The sequence below is a fragment of the Trachypithecus francoisi genome, unplaced genomic scaffold (genome assembly GCF_009764315.1).
Source record: "Trachypithecus francoisi isolate TF-2019V2 unplaced genomic scaffold, Tfra_2.0 Lachesis_group3, whole genome shotgun sequence".
In the NCBI taxonomy this organism is placed as follows: domain Eukaryota; kingdom Metazoa; phylum Chordata; class Mammalia; order Primates; family Cercopithecidae; genus Trachypithecus; species Trachypithecus francoisi.
Genome location: NW_022681468.1, coordinates 148061314 through 148074792, shown reverse-complemented (window position 1 = coordinate 148074792; position 13479 = coordinate 148061314). Strand labels below are relative to the sequence as shown.

Below are 13479 nucleotides of genomic sequence, written 5' to 3'. Positions count from 1 at the left end.
GCCACGTCGCGGGGAACGCCCCACCAGGCCAGAGACATTTTCCGTCTGGTTCTCTGCCACGTCCCCAAAGCCTGAACAGTGCATGGTACATTGTGGACGCTCATTCGTGGAGCAAACGCCTGATGGATAATCTATCACTTGCTTTTCTAGTAAGAATGGTCTATTTTAATGGGTCCAGCGCCCCTGCTGCCTTTTCCAGGGCGGGGAGGGTCTGTCCTCATCTCTGTGACCCCAGCTGCCAGCCCAAGCCCGGGCACAGAGTAAGTCCTCAACCACATTTTGGTAAATGAGTAAATGGAAGCGGCCCAGCAACCCTCAGCCAAGGAGCCACTGTGGGGCAGGTCAGGGCGGTTCCTGGCACAGGGTTTCCCACTAGCCTGGCCACCAGCTCTGCTGTCTCCTGAAAGCTGGGGGGCCTCTGGGTAAGGGAGAAGAGTGGCCAGGACTTCTCTGCGTGTGCCCTGTGACGGTGGGACTGAGCCAGCGATTGGATTGAGGAACGGGAGGTTCTCCGAGGCTGATTAGAGAGGCGGGAGCGGGAGCTGGTCCGGGAGGCTGGACAGACCATGTGAGGGAGCGCAGCCTGGGCACGAAAGCCAGGGCTGGGCGGCGCCAGGCCGGTGGGGAAGGCGGGCTGAGAAAGCCGGGATTGCCTCCTGGTGTGGAAGCCTGGAACTGCAGCAGGGTCCTGGGGCTTGTGTTCGACAGCACTCGCCACACGCTCCGCCCGCAGCCCTCGTCTGGCTTTCTGCTGGCGCGCCGGGCGACGTTGTGCGCCAGCGTCCGTGGGGCTCTGAGAACCCGGAAGTTACGTTTTAGGCCCGCGTCACGGGGGCGGGAGTCAGCTGAGCTGCCGGGGCGAGGTTGGGATCACCTGGGACCGGCTGAAGGGAGCCTGTGATCTTTTGTTGGGGGTGGGGCGGCGGGGAGTAGGGTGCAAGACTGCGCCAGATTCAAGGGCGAGGACTGCCCGATTATCTCGCTGCATAAGGCAAGAGCAAGAGGATCCTCAGGATTTTAAAGAGGAGGCGAAGGTTGCAGGTTCCCAGGATCTGTCAGAGGCTGGGGAGTTATAGCTTCCATTCTGGGGCGACGGGGACCCCGGGGGGGAGCCCTTTCGTAATCCCCAGACCCCGGACAAAGGGCCCAGAGGCCGGGCACCATGGCGTCCATCCTGGATGAGTACGAGAACTCGCTGTCCCGCTCGGCCGTCTTGCAGCCCGGCTGCCCTAGCGTGGGCATCCCCCACTCGGGTAAGGAAGAGGAGGGTGCCGCTGCCCCTTTCGGTTCTCCTAGCATTTGCGTGGGAGCAGCGGGGAGGGCAGCTCCAAGAGCTCGGGGTCGTCCCCTGGGCCATGCCTTCCGGGTCTAGGCCCCTGATTCTCCTCAGGCTCTCTTGGCCCCCAGCTGGTGGATAGTCAAAGTTTGAAAGAGCTAGGGGAGCAGCGGCGTGATCTAGGCTCTACCGCTAGGGTCCTTTTGAGAGGGAATTGGGGCCCAGATAAGGAAGTACTCACCTACCGGGCGCCGTTGGGCTGTTGGGAGAACTTAGAATGGGCTCCCGGCTTCTGCTGATGCTTCTCCCACCAGGCCTCTTCTGGAGGTGGGAGGGAAGGAATGGGCAAAGAACCTGGTGAAGGCGGAATATTGCAGAAGAAGAAGGGAGGGTCCCAGAGGGAATTTTGTCGCTGAACAGGGGAAAATGGAGATTAAATCTTTTCGACCTTGGCGATAGCTGGGTGCAGCCTGGAGTTTTGGGACGTTTTTTGTAGAAAGTAGTGAGTCTCCAGGAGAATGAGGGCATAGGGAGCCCTGGGGAACTGTTCCAGTGAGTGGTGTTAACGAATTGCAGCTGCTTTCACTCTAGTCTTTACCCTCATTCAGTGCTCAAAATATCCCAGCACTTGCCAACTCTACACTGAGGCCCATGACCGCATGGGCAGGGAGAGGGGTAGAGAATGGGGCTATACTACTTCAGTGAAGCTGGGATTGCTGGGCCAAAGACCTGATAAGGGAGAATGCCCAGACCACCAGTCCCATCCCATCCCCACCCAGCCCCATTACCGCTGGGAGCAGGTACATCATGCTTGACAGCATCTTAAGGGTTCAAAGAATCAACCCCTCACTGCTGTCAGAGTGTGGAAAGAGCCCCAGACCTCTAATGTAAAGGTGACCAGCAAACGACTTGATAGCAAACTATTTGTTAACCAAGGTCCTGGGGATAGGAATATGTCAGGAAAGTGGCGAGGAGCACCGTGGTGTTTTTTCTGCCTCTCCCGACCCTTCATCTCTCTCTTCCATAGCTAATCTTGTCATTCCTTACCTGTAGGGTATGTGAATGCCCAGCTGGAGAAGGAAGTGCCCATCTTCACAAAGCAGCGCATTGACTTCACCCCTTCCGAGCGCATCACCAGTCTTGTCGTCTCCAGCAATCAGCTCTGCGTGAGCCTGGGCAAGGATACACTGCTCCGGTAATCAAGGGCTCACAGAGCTTAGGAGTAGGGACTAGAGAGGTGTTTGGGGACTATTAACTCCTGGGGCCTTTCTTCCATTCCAGGCAAGTAAAGCAGTGAATTTGGAGTTTTCAGGAAATATCCTATCCCTTTCCAAAGAGAGCCAATACAGGGTAGTGGTTGAGAATCTGGCCTGGCAGGGCATGGTGGCTCAAGAATCTGGCCTGGCAGGGCATGGTGGCTCACACCTATAATCTCAGCACTTTGGGAGGCCCAGACAAGAGGATCACATGAGATCAGGAGTTTGAAACTAGCTTGAGCAGCATAGTGAGACACCCATCTCTACCAAAACAAATTTTTTAAAATTAGCCAGGTGTAGTGGTGCAGTCCCAACTACTGGGGAAGCCGAGGCAAGAGCATCACTTGAGCCCAGGAGTTCAAGGCTGCAGTGAGCTGTGTTTGCATCACTGTACTCCTGTCTCTTAAAAAAAAAAAAAAAAAAAGCCCAGGCACAGTGGCTCACACCTGTAATTCCAGCACTTTGGAAGGCTGAGGAGGGTGGATCACCTGAGATCAGGAGTTCCAGACCAGCCTGGCCAACATGGTGAAACCTGTTTCTACTAAAAATACAAAAATTAGCTGGGCATTGTGGTGGGCGCCTGTAATCTCAGCTACTAGGGAGGCTGAGGCAGGAGAATTGCTGGAACCCGAGAGCCAGAAGTTGCAGTGAGCCATGCCATTGAACTCCAGCTGGGTGACAACAGGGAGACTCTGATTCAAAAAAAAAAAAGGGAAAGGGAAAAAAAGCTGTTTAGGAGTGTGGAGTGTAGACATAGGAGTATTGATTGTAGCATTCTTGTGGTAGGAAAAACTGGATCCAAGCTGAATGCCCATCAACGGGAAAATGGTGATTAAATTGTAGTTCAGCCATAAAATAGAATACAATGCAGCTGTTTAAAAAAAAGAATTATCCTGGCTGGGCGTGGTGGCTCACGCCTGTAATCCCAGTACTTTGGGAGGCTGAGGCAGGCAGACCACCTGAGGTCGGGAGTTCAAGACCAGCCTGGCCAACATGGAGAAACTCCATCTCTACTAAAAATACAAAATTAGCCATGTGTGGTGGCGCATGCCTGTAATCCCAGCTACTTGGGAGGCTGAGGCAAGAGAATGGCTTGAACCCGGGAGGCAGAGGTTGCAGTGAGTCGAGACCATGCCACTGCACTCTAGCCTGGGTGATAAGAGTGAGACTCTGTCTCAAAAAAAAGAAGAGTTATCCTGGAAAACTGGGTTTGGGGGTGAAAAAAAACCAGTTAGAGCTATATCGATTGACTAGTGGGATGCTCACGAAATATCATTAATTTACAAATTAAGACACATATACATATATGCAATATGAAGGCATTTTTGTAATAGCAACAAAACCACCCTATTTGTGTTATGAGTATGAAAAAAGATGTTAACATGAGTTTTCTCAGTGGGGAATAACAGGAGTTTGAGAAGAAAATTAAGTCATTCTTTATACATCTTTGCGTCGATTCTTTAGTTAGAACAAGCATATAATTTGGAAAGACTTTCATAAAGAGAATATAAACAGGAGTACTCCTCAAGGTTTTTGTCAAAATGGATTGAGATAATACTAGACTGATGAAGCTTTCGGCATGGGGCTTGGTATGCAAAAGTGCCCAGTAACTATGAGCTGCTCTTCGTTGCTCCCTTCTTACCCCAGCAGTCTGGGATAGCTCTGCCTGTCTTCCCAGATGCACTGGAGATCTTTTGGTTTTTTCCCCCAAGTCTGATTGAGTCTTCAATGGAGATTTTTTGAGCAGATGGGAAAAATCTTCTCCTTAGTGATTTCTCAAAATAAGGTGAGGGAGCTTGCAGAGCTAAGAGGATTTTTTGTTGTTTTTTTTTTTTTTTGAGACGGAGTCTTGCTGTCGCCCAGGCTGCAGTGCAGTGGTGCCATCTCAGCTCACTGCAAGCTCCGCCTGCCGGGTTCACACCATTCTCTTGCCTCAGCCTCCCGAGTAGCTGGGACCACAGGCGCCCGGCTAATTTTTTGTATTTTTAGTAGAGATGGAGTTTCACTGTCTTAGCCAGGATGGTCTCGATCTCCTGACCTCGTGATCCGACCACCTCAGCCTCCCAGAGTGCTGGGATTACAGGTGTGAGCCACCGCGCCTGGCCTATTTGTCTTTTTTTTCTTTTTCCCCCTTTTTGTGGAGAACATGGTCTTGCTATATTGCCTAGGCAGGTCTCAAACTCCTGGGCTCAAGCTATCCTCTCGCCTCTGCCTCCCTAAAAGCTGAGATGACAGGTGTGAGCCACCGGGCCTGGCAAGAGAGTTCTTAAGTAGGACCCAGGGCTGGCAAGAGAGTTCTTAAGTAGGGCCCAGGGCTACTCCATAGGCAGAGCTTCTGTATTCAGCAATTTTTTTTTTTTTTTTTTGAGATAGAGTCTCACTCTGTTGCCCAGGTTGGAATGCAGTGGTGCAGTCTCAGCTGACTGCAATCTCTGCCTCCCAGGCTCAGATGATCTCCCACCTCAGCCTCCGGAATAGCTGGGACCACAGATGTGTCCACCACACCCGGCTACTATTTTTTGTATTTTTTGTAGAGATGGGATTTCACCATGTTACCCAGTCTGGCCTCAAACTCCTGAGCTTAAGCAGTCTACCCGCCTCGGACTCCCAAAGTGCTGGGATTACAGGCCTGAGCCACTGTACCTGGCCTGTATTCAGCATCTTATGCGTAGATGTAGGCTTCAGGGAAGAAAGTCTATGGCTTTTATCAGATTCTTAAAGAGGTTCATGATCCAAAAAAGGATCTTCCCTTCTCTAGAGTGATGGTGACGCTTGTCCCCACAGCATTGACTTGGGCAAGGCAAGTGAGCCCAACCACGTGGAGCTGGGACGTAAGGATGACGCAAAAGTTCACAAGATGTTCCTTGACCATACTGGTAAGTGACAGTGGAGATCCGAGGAGGGGGCCTCTGGTCAGTCACTGCCTGGGTGGGTGGGCTCTGAGGGTGGTGTGGGGGCCAGGAGCAGGCTGAGAGTGGGAATGGCAGCATCCACTGGGGTGCCATACTCTCCCCACTCCAGGCTCTCACTTGCTGATTGCCCTGAGCAGCACGGAGGTCCTCTACGTGAACCGAAACGGACAGAAGGTACGGCCACTAGCACGCTGGAAGGGGCAGCTGGTGGAGAGTGTGGGTTGGAACAAGGCACTGGGCACCGAGAGCAGCACAGGCCCCATCCTGGTCGGGACTGCCCAAGGCCACATCTTCGAAGCAGAGCTCTCAGCCAGCGAAGGTGGGCTTTTCGGCCCTGCTCCGGATCTCTACTTCCGCCCGTTGTACGTGCTCAATGAAGAAGGGGGTCCAGCACCTGTGTGCTCCCTTGAGGCCGAGCGGGGCCCTGATGGGCGTAGCTTCGTTATTGCCACCACTCGGCAGCGCCTCTTCCAGTTCATAGGCCGAGCAGCAGAGGGGGCTGAGGCTCAGGGTTTCTCAGGGCTCTTTGCAGCTTACACGGACCACCCACCCCCATTCCGTGAGTTTCCCAGCAACCTGGGCTACAGTGAGCTGGCCTTCTACACTCCCAAGCTGCGCTCCGCACCCCGGGCCTTTGCCTGGATGATGGGGGATGGTGTGTTATATGGGGCATTGGACTGTGGACGCCCTGACTCTCTGCTGAGCGAGGAGCGAGTCTGGGAGTACCCAGAGGGGGTAGGGCCTGGGGCCAGCCCACCCCTAGCCATCGTCTTGACTCAGTTCCACTTCCTGCTGCTGCTGGCAGACCGGGTGGAGGCAGTGTGCACACTGACCGGGCAGGTGGTGCTGCGGGATCACTTCCTGGAGAAATTTGGGCCGCTGAAGCACATGGTGAAGGACTCCTCCACAGGCCAGCTGTGGGCCTACACTGAGCGGGCTGTCTTCCGCTACCATGTGCAACGGGAGGCCCGAGATGTCTGGCGCACCTATCTGGACATGAACCGCTTTGATCTGGCCAAAGAGTATTGCCGAGAGCGGCCCGACTGCCTGGACACGGTCCTGGCCCGGGAGGCCGATTTCTGCTTTCGCCAGCGTCGCTACCTGGAGAGCGCACGCTGCTATGCCCTGACCCAGAGCTACTTTGAGGAGATTGCCCTCAAGTTCCTGGAAGCCCGACAGGAGGAGGCTCTGGCCGAGTTCCTGCAGCGAAAACTGGCCAGTTTGAAGGCAGCCGAGCGTACCCAGGCCACACTGCTGACCACCTGGCTGACAGAGCTCTACCTGAGCCGGCTTGGGGCTCTACAGGGCGACCCAGAGGCCCTGACCCTCTACCGAGAAACCAAGGAATGCTTTCGTACCTTCCTCAGCAGCCCCCGCCACAAAGAGTGGCTCTTTGCCAGCCGGGCCTCTATCCATGAGCTGCTCGCCAGTCATGGGGACACAGAGCACATGGTATACTTTGCAGTGATCATGCAGGACTATGAGCGGGTGGTAGCTTACCACTGTCAGCACGAGGCCTACGAGGAGGCCCTGGCTGTGCTCGCCCGCCACCGCGACCCCAGCTCTTCTACAAGTTCTCATCCATCCTCATCTGTCACATCCCCCGCCAGCTTGTAGATGCCTGGATTGAGCTGGGCAGCCGGCTGGATGCTCGGCAGCTCATCCCTGCCCTGGTGAACTACAGTCAGGGTGGTGAGGTCCAGCAGGTGAGCCAGGCGATCCGCTACATGGAGTTCTGCGTGAACGTGCTGGGGGAGACTGAGCAGGCCATACACAACTACCTGCTGTCGCTGTATGCCCGTGGCCGGCCGGACTCACTGCTGGCTTATCTCGAGCAGGCTGGGGCCAGCCCACACCGGGTGCATTACAACCTCAAGTATGCGCTGCGGCTCTGTGCTGAGCATGGCCACCACCGCGCTTGTGTCCACGTCTACAAGGTCCTGGAGCTGTATGAGGAGGCCGTGGACCTGGCCCTGCAGGTAAGCCAGTGCATCTTGACTCCAGCTGGGAGAGGGACCCAAAGAGCAGCAGCTCTTTGTGGAAGGGCTTGGGAGGCTGTGGCTAGAGGGTGTTGGCTTCCCTTGCAGAGAAGGAAGGTTAAGAGCTGGACTGTTAAGTCAGATTTGAATTCTGGCCATTTCACTTACTAAGCTGTGTGACCTTGGGCTAGTTTCTGAACCTCTCTGTGCTCAGATTATTCGGCCACAAAAGGGGGTCAGTGTTATAGTACATTTACCTCTTAGGGGTGATAAAGTTCTGTGTATGAAAAGTACTCAGAGCCGGGTGTGGTGGTTCGTGCCTGTAATCCCAGCACTTTGGGTGGCCAAGACAGGCGGATCACAGGGTCAGGAGTTCGAGACCAGCCTGACCAACATGGGGAAGCCCCATCTCTACTAAAAGTATAAAAATTAGCCAGGCATTATGGTGCACGCCTGTAATCCCAGCTACTCAGGAGGCTGAGGCAGGAGAGTCGCTTAAACCTGGGAGGTGGAGGTTGCAGTGAGCTGAGATCATGCCATTGCACTCCAGTCTGGGTGACAGAGCAAGACTCCGCCTCAAAAAAAAAAAAAAAAAAACACTAATGAAAGATATTATTGATGTTAGGGTTATTCTCAGCATCATTTAGTGAGTAAGGAAATGCTAGACTGAGGGGCTGGGCCAACCCAAAAAGGAGAAAAGAAATGCTATTGTTGATGGATTGCCTTGAGTTAATTTTGGTACCAAGTTGATGTCCTGATATCAACGGCTACCTAAGCCAAACCCAAGCATATCTTAACTTGCACACATGCCCTGCACCATCTAATTGTTCTTTCCAGAGTTCATTTCTTTTAGGTAATATTTATTGTTCCCTAAGAGAGAAGCTACTCCCAGTATCTCCTCACTTCCAATAGCAGGTGTTAGCTTTCACCAACTTACTCGCATAAGAGAACCCAACTGTGGCCAGGGATAATGGAACCGCAAGACCTTGAGAAGTAGAAGTCAAACTGCTATACCGTTTTGTCTCTATAATTTACCATTTTCTTTCGGCATCGGGGTGGGCTACCTAGACCATATCCTCCTGCTAACATTTGTAAAGGTAAATACAAAAGTACATAACTAGAACAGCTGTGGACTCTACCCTCCTTCTAGGAATTGTCCTTGCATGGCCCCAGGCCGATGCTGAAATATATATTCTAGGGTAAATGTCCATTGTGACTTGGGAGTTTATTTTAAATTGAATCTTTAATATACAAATGTGAGATTCACCTGGGGCTCTATAAGAATGAAAGCATTAAGTTAGGTTGTCAATATGGGATCCTGTCTTTTTAAATGTAGGCATTTATAGCTGTAAATTTCCCTTCAAGCACTGCTTTTGCAAGATCCCATAAGTTTTGGCATGCTGTTTCCATTTTTATTTATCTTAAATGATTTATTTGTTCTTTGAACTTTATTGTGAACTAAAAAATTATTTGCTAAAGTCCTAACTTCCAGTACCTCAGAATATGACTGTATTTGGAGACTGAGTCTTTAAAGGGGCAGTTAAGCCACAATTAAATCATATGGTTGGTCTTATTTTCATGTGACTAGGATTCTTTTTTTTTTTTTTTGAGACGGAGTCTCGCTCTGTCGCCCAGGCTGGAGTGCAGTGGCGCAATCTCGGCTGACTGCAAGCTCCACCTCCCGGGTTTACGCCATTCTCCTGCCTCAGCCTCCCGAGTAGCTGGGGCTACAGGCGCCCGCCACCTCGCCCGGCTAGTTTTTTGTATTTTTTAGTAGAGACGGGGTTTCACTGTGTTAGCCAGGATGGTCTCGATCTCCTGACCTTGTGATCCGCCCGCCTCGGCCTCCCAAAGTGCTGGGATTACAGGCTTGAGCCACCACGCCTGGCCTGTAGTAATTTTTTATGGCAGCCTAACAATGGACACTCATTAACTATTTAAGTGTGTTTTGCTTAATTTTCACGCTTGTGATTTTTCTAGGGTTTTTTCAGTTTTGCTTCAGTCCATAATGGTCAGAGAAGATACTTTGTATAGTTTCTATCTTTTAAAATGTCTTGAAAGTTGTTTTATGGATATATGTATGGTCCTTTATATTCCTTTTAAATGGTTGTGGGGAAAATCTAGCTGGAACAGGAAACTCGATTTTAAAAAATATCCACATACAGTTTATCATACTGAACCATATTAAATACTTATTCAACTGGCAATTATGGGATTTGTGTCTGATAGTACTATGAAATCAAAACTGTTGTACAATTTTAAGGTAATGTACTTAATTTTGAACTGCTTTATATATGTGGAACTTTCAACAAAATCAAATCTACAGATACATAACATAGCTGGTAGTTGATTACGCAACATACTTCTGGCTATTGCTGTAAAAATTTAAGAAATAGACTCTTAGTGAAGAATCAAAACCTATATCATAATCTAATTTATATGAGGAAATGGATTTGACTTACATTTTTATTTATTTATTTATTTCCATAGGTTATTGAGGAACGGGTGATGTTTGGTTACATGAGTAAGTTCTTTAGTGGTGATTTGTGAGATTTTGGTGCACCCATCACCCAGACATTATACACTGCACCCTATTTGTAGTCTTTTAGTCCTCACCCGCTTCTGACCCTTTCCTCGAGTCTCCAGAATCCATTGTGTCATTCTTATGCCTTTGTATCCTCATAGCTTAGCTACCACTTATGAGGGAGAATGTAAGATGTTTGGTTTTCCATTCCTGAGTTACTTCACTTAGAATAATAGTCTCCAGTCTCATCTGGGTCACCGTGAATGCCATTAACTCATTGCTTTTTATGGCTGAGTAGTATTCCATTGTATATACATACCACAGTTTCTTTATCCACTTGTTGATTGATGAGCATTTGGGTTGGTTCCACATTTTTGCAATTGTGAATTGTGCTGCTATAAACATGCATGTGCAAGTATGTTTTTTGATAATGACTCCTTTTCCTCTGAGTAGATACCCAGTAGTGGGATTGCTGGATCAAATGGTAGCTCTACTTTGAGTTCTTTCAGGAATCTCCACACTGTTTCCCATGGCGATTGTACTAGTGTACATTCCCACCAGCAGTGTAGAAGTGTTCCCTGTTCACCGCATCCATGCCAACATCTACATTTTTTTGATTATGGCCATTGTTGCTGGAGTAAGGTGGGATCACATTGTGGTTTTGATTTGCATCTCCCTGATCATTAGTAACGTGGAGCATTCTTCTTATGTTTCTTGGCCATTTGTGGATCTTCTTTCAAGAATTGTCTATTCATGTCCTTAGCCCACTTATAACAAAGATCCTTATGGATATTGACTTTTAAAGACATAGTTCAGAAATTCAAAGCAAACTTCCACATGGTAAACCATATGTCAGCTTAACCGATTTTCGGAATAATGAAAGTCTCTTGACAGCAGCTGATTTACTTAGGAGAAAGCCTTTGGTGGTTCGTTGTATATTCGAAGAAAGGTGAAACACTAGGGTCATTACCCAGACCTCCAAAAGAAGAGTGACTATGAGTAATGACTGCAGTTAACATTCAGATTTATAAAAGCCACTTTCCAATACTAACAATCACTTGTAAATGAAAGTACTAAAACGTCTAAGAATGATCATACTAATTGCAACATATTTCTGTCATTACAAACAAATTATGTAGATAGTGTAAAAAACCAATGACATAATTCAGTAAAAATTTATATGAAGATTTCTCTTTTTTCAGAAGATGATCTTTATAACGATTCCTGAAGGCCCCACAAAAAGTAAAAGGATGCCGGGTGCGGTGGCTCAAGCCTGTAATCCCAGCACTTTGGGAGGCCGAGACGGGCGGATCACGAGGTCAGGAGTTCGAGACCATCCTGGCTAACACGGTGAAACCCCGTCTCTACTAAAAAATACAAAAAGCTAGCTGGGCGAGGTGGCGGGCGCCTGTAATCCCAGCTACTCGGGAGGCTGAGGCAGGAGAATGGCGTAAACCTGGGGGGCGGAGCTTGCAGTGAGCCGAGATCCGGCCACTGCACCCCAGCCTGGGCGACAGAGCGAGACTCCGTCTCAAAAAAAAAAAAAAGTAAAAGGATTACTCTTCTAGTTTGAAAATTCTTGTAACCATCTGTTTTCATCTAAAATTGTATCTAAAATTGTGTGTACATTTAACTTACTAAGAAGTCATCAGTAATTATTTGAGTTTTATTGCAGAAAATGAACTTTTAAATCTAAATATTTTATACATAGTAAAAGCTTCTAAGCTGTTAGTGTATGATTATATTGTATCATTTTTACAATATGCAAATTATATTGTTGTCAGCCCGAGGTTTGTGAAAAAGGAGGTTTGTGAGAATGTTCTGTAAGGAGTGTTAATCAATTATTAATTAAGGAATGAAACTATATTCCTTTTAGTTAGAAACCACATAAAGTTGGAATTCCTTATTCTCTCCCAAACACAGGTTTTCTAGAAGCGTGCTTTCCACTTGCAGACAACTATAGAACAGTGGATATTGTCTCAGAATGTTGTCTTGAGGGTAAACACATACACAGGGAAGTGTGCCTCCTAAAGACCTATGTCGCAAAACACAGTGCATCAATTTCTGATTTTCTTTCTAAAACTCTCTTTAGAGAGTTTGGGTTCTATCTGATTCCATCTCTTTAATACTAAAGCAGTGGTTCTCAAACTTTAGCTATTGTAGAATCATCTGGAGAGTGTGTTAAAGCGTGGATTTGAGGCTCCGTCATCAGTATTTGGTTCCGTAGGCTTAGAGTGGACCCCAAAATTTGCATTTCTAACAAATTCCAGTCACACTGATGTTGCTATTTCAGGGACCATGCTAACCTAACGCATGAGTCTGATTATTCAACTCAAATCCCTTTATGGGTCAGTCAAGGGACGTTAATTCAAAAAGCCTTGGAAAATAAAATCAATAGGTAGTGGTGAGAATTAGATAAACAGGATGTACTGGACTAATGTAAAGGCTTTCTGACTCACATCTTTTAAGACAGTGTAATGAGAAAATGAAACATCCAAATTCAGCCTTTTCATTGTATTTGAGTACCTATCTTTAGCAAAATTGTGTACGTTTTCCTTCTATCTCCAGTTTGAATTTATATAGAGTTAGCCTAACAGCCAAAAGCTTATCTTCCTTAGGAAGTGATATAGTGATGCAAAATGTATCTTTACTTTTACTACTGTCAGATAAGATTAGCTAATTTAAGCATCAGCAAATGTAATATCGTCCCAATATAGATCCTGGTCCTTTTCACTGAAAACCGGTAAAACTCTGGATTTCTAGATAATAGAATTGTCAGTGCAATTTCAACAGCAGTAGAGACAGAAAGTTTGCTATTCTTCTATTGGATTAACAGAGTAGCCTAGTAGCACATAGTATATGAAAAAGGAGACAGTACAAGAAAGAACATAATATCAATGGAATAAAATTATCTGCAAATAATTTATTTGTCTAGAAGAAATATTGAAACTAAAAATATATGTTCTTTTACAGATATCAAGTTGGGTATTTATTCCTAACTTGAATTTTCTCAAAGTGGTAGATCATATAATCATCTTCCAGACGGAAGTGAAGAGTGGGCTAACATTCTTGAAGAGAGAGAATCTTGGGAGACTCTATTGTTAGAAATTGGAGAAAGAACTGTGACAAGACATGAAAGAAGATTTCTAAGGGTCTCACTGAACTTGTAGATGATATTGATGTTTAGGTAAGCCCTAAAATGTTAAAAAATATAGTAGCAAGAAAACTGTCTGAAAGTTAGAGAACTTAACTTCTTGCAAACTACTGACTCTCCATTTATTAGCTTTCTGACCTAGTAGTTGTTTCTTAACCTATCCGTGATTCCCTTTATTTACTTCTAAAGTGGGCATAATGCACTTTCTATTTCACTGGGTTATTGTAAAAATCATTTATCAAAAATGATCACAGACCAGGTGCGGTTGTTCATGCCTGTAATCCCAGCACTGTGGGAGGCCAAGGCTTGTGGATCTCGTAAGGTCAGTAGTTCAAGACTAGCCTGGCCAACAGGGCAAAGCCCTGTCTCTATAAGAAC

At 47.7% G+C, this 13479-nt stretch overlaps 1 protein-coding gene across 1 annotated transcript; it reads left to right on the top strand.

Annotated features, from left to right (window-relative positions):
- The first annotated feature begins 817 nt into the window (after window positions 1–817).
- Window positions 818–13266, top strand: LOC117070814 (vacuolar protein sorting-associated protein 18 homolog). Its single transcript, XM_033190449.1, is given in 6 exon segments — window positions 818–1253; window positions 2330–2471; window positions 5317–5408; window positions 5554–7002; window positions 7005–7423; window positions 12921–13266. Coding segments are annotated over 6 exon segments (2325 nt in total). The 5' UTR covers window positions 818–1162; the 3' UTR covers window positions 13053–13266.
- The last annotated feature ends 213 nt before the right edge of the window (window positions 13267–13479 follow it).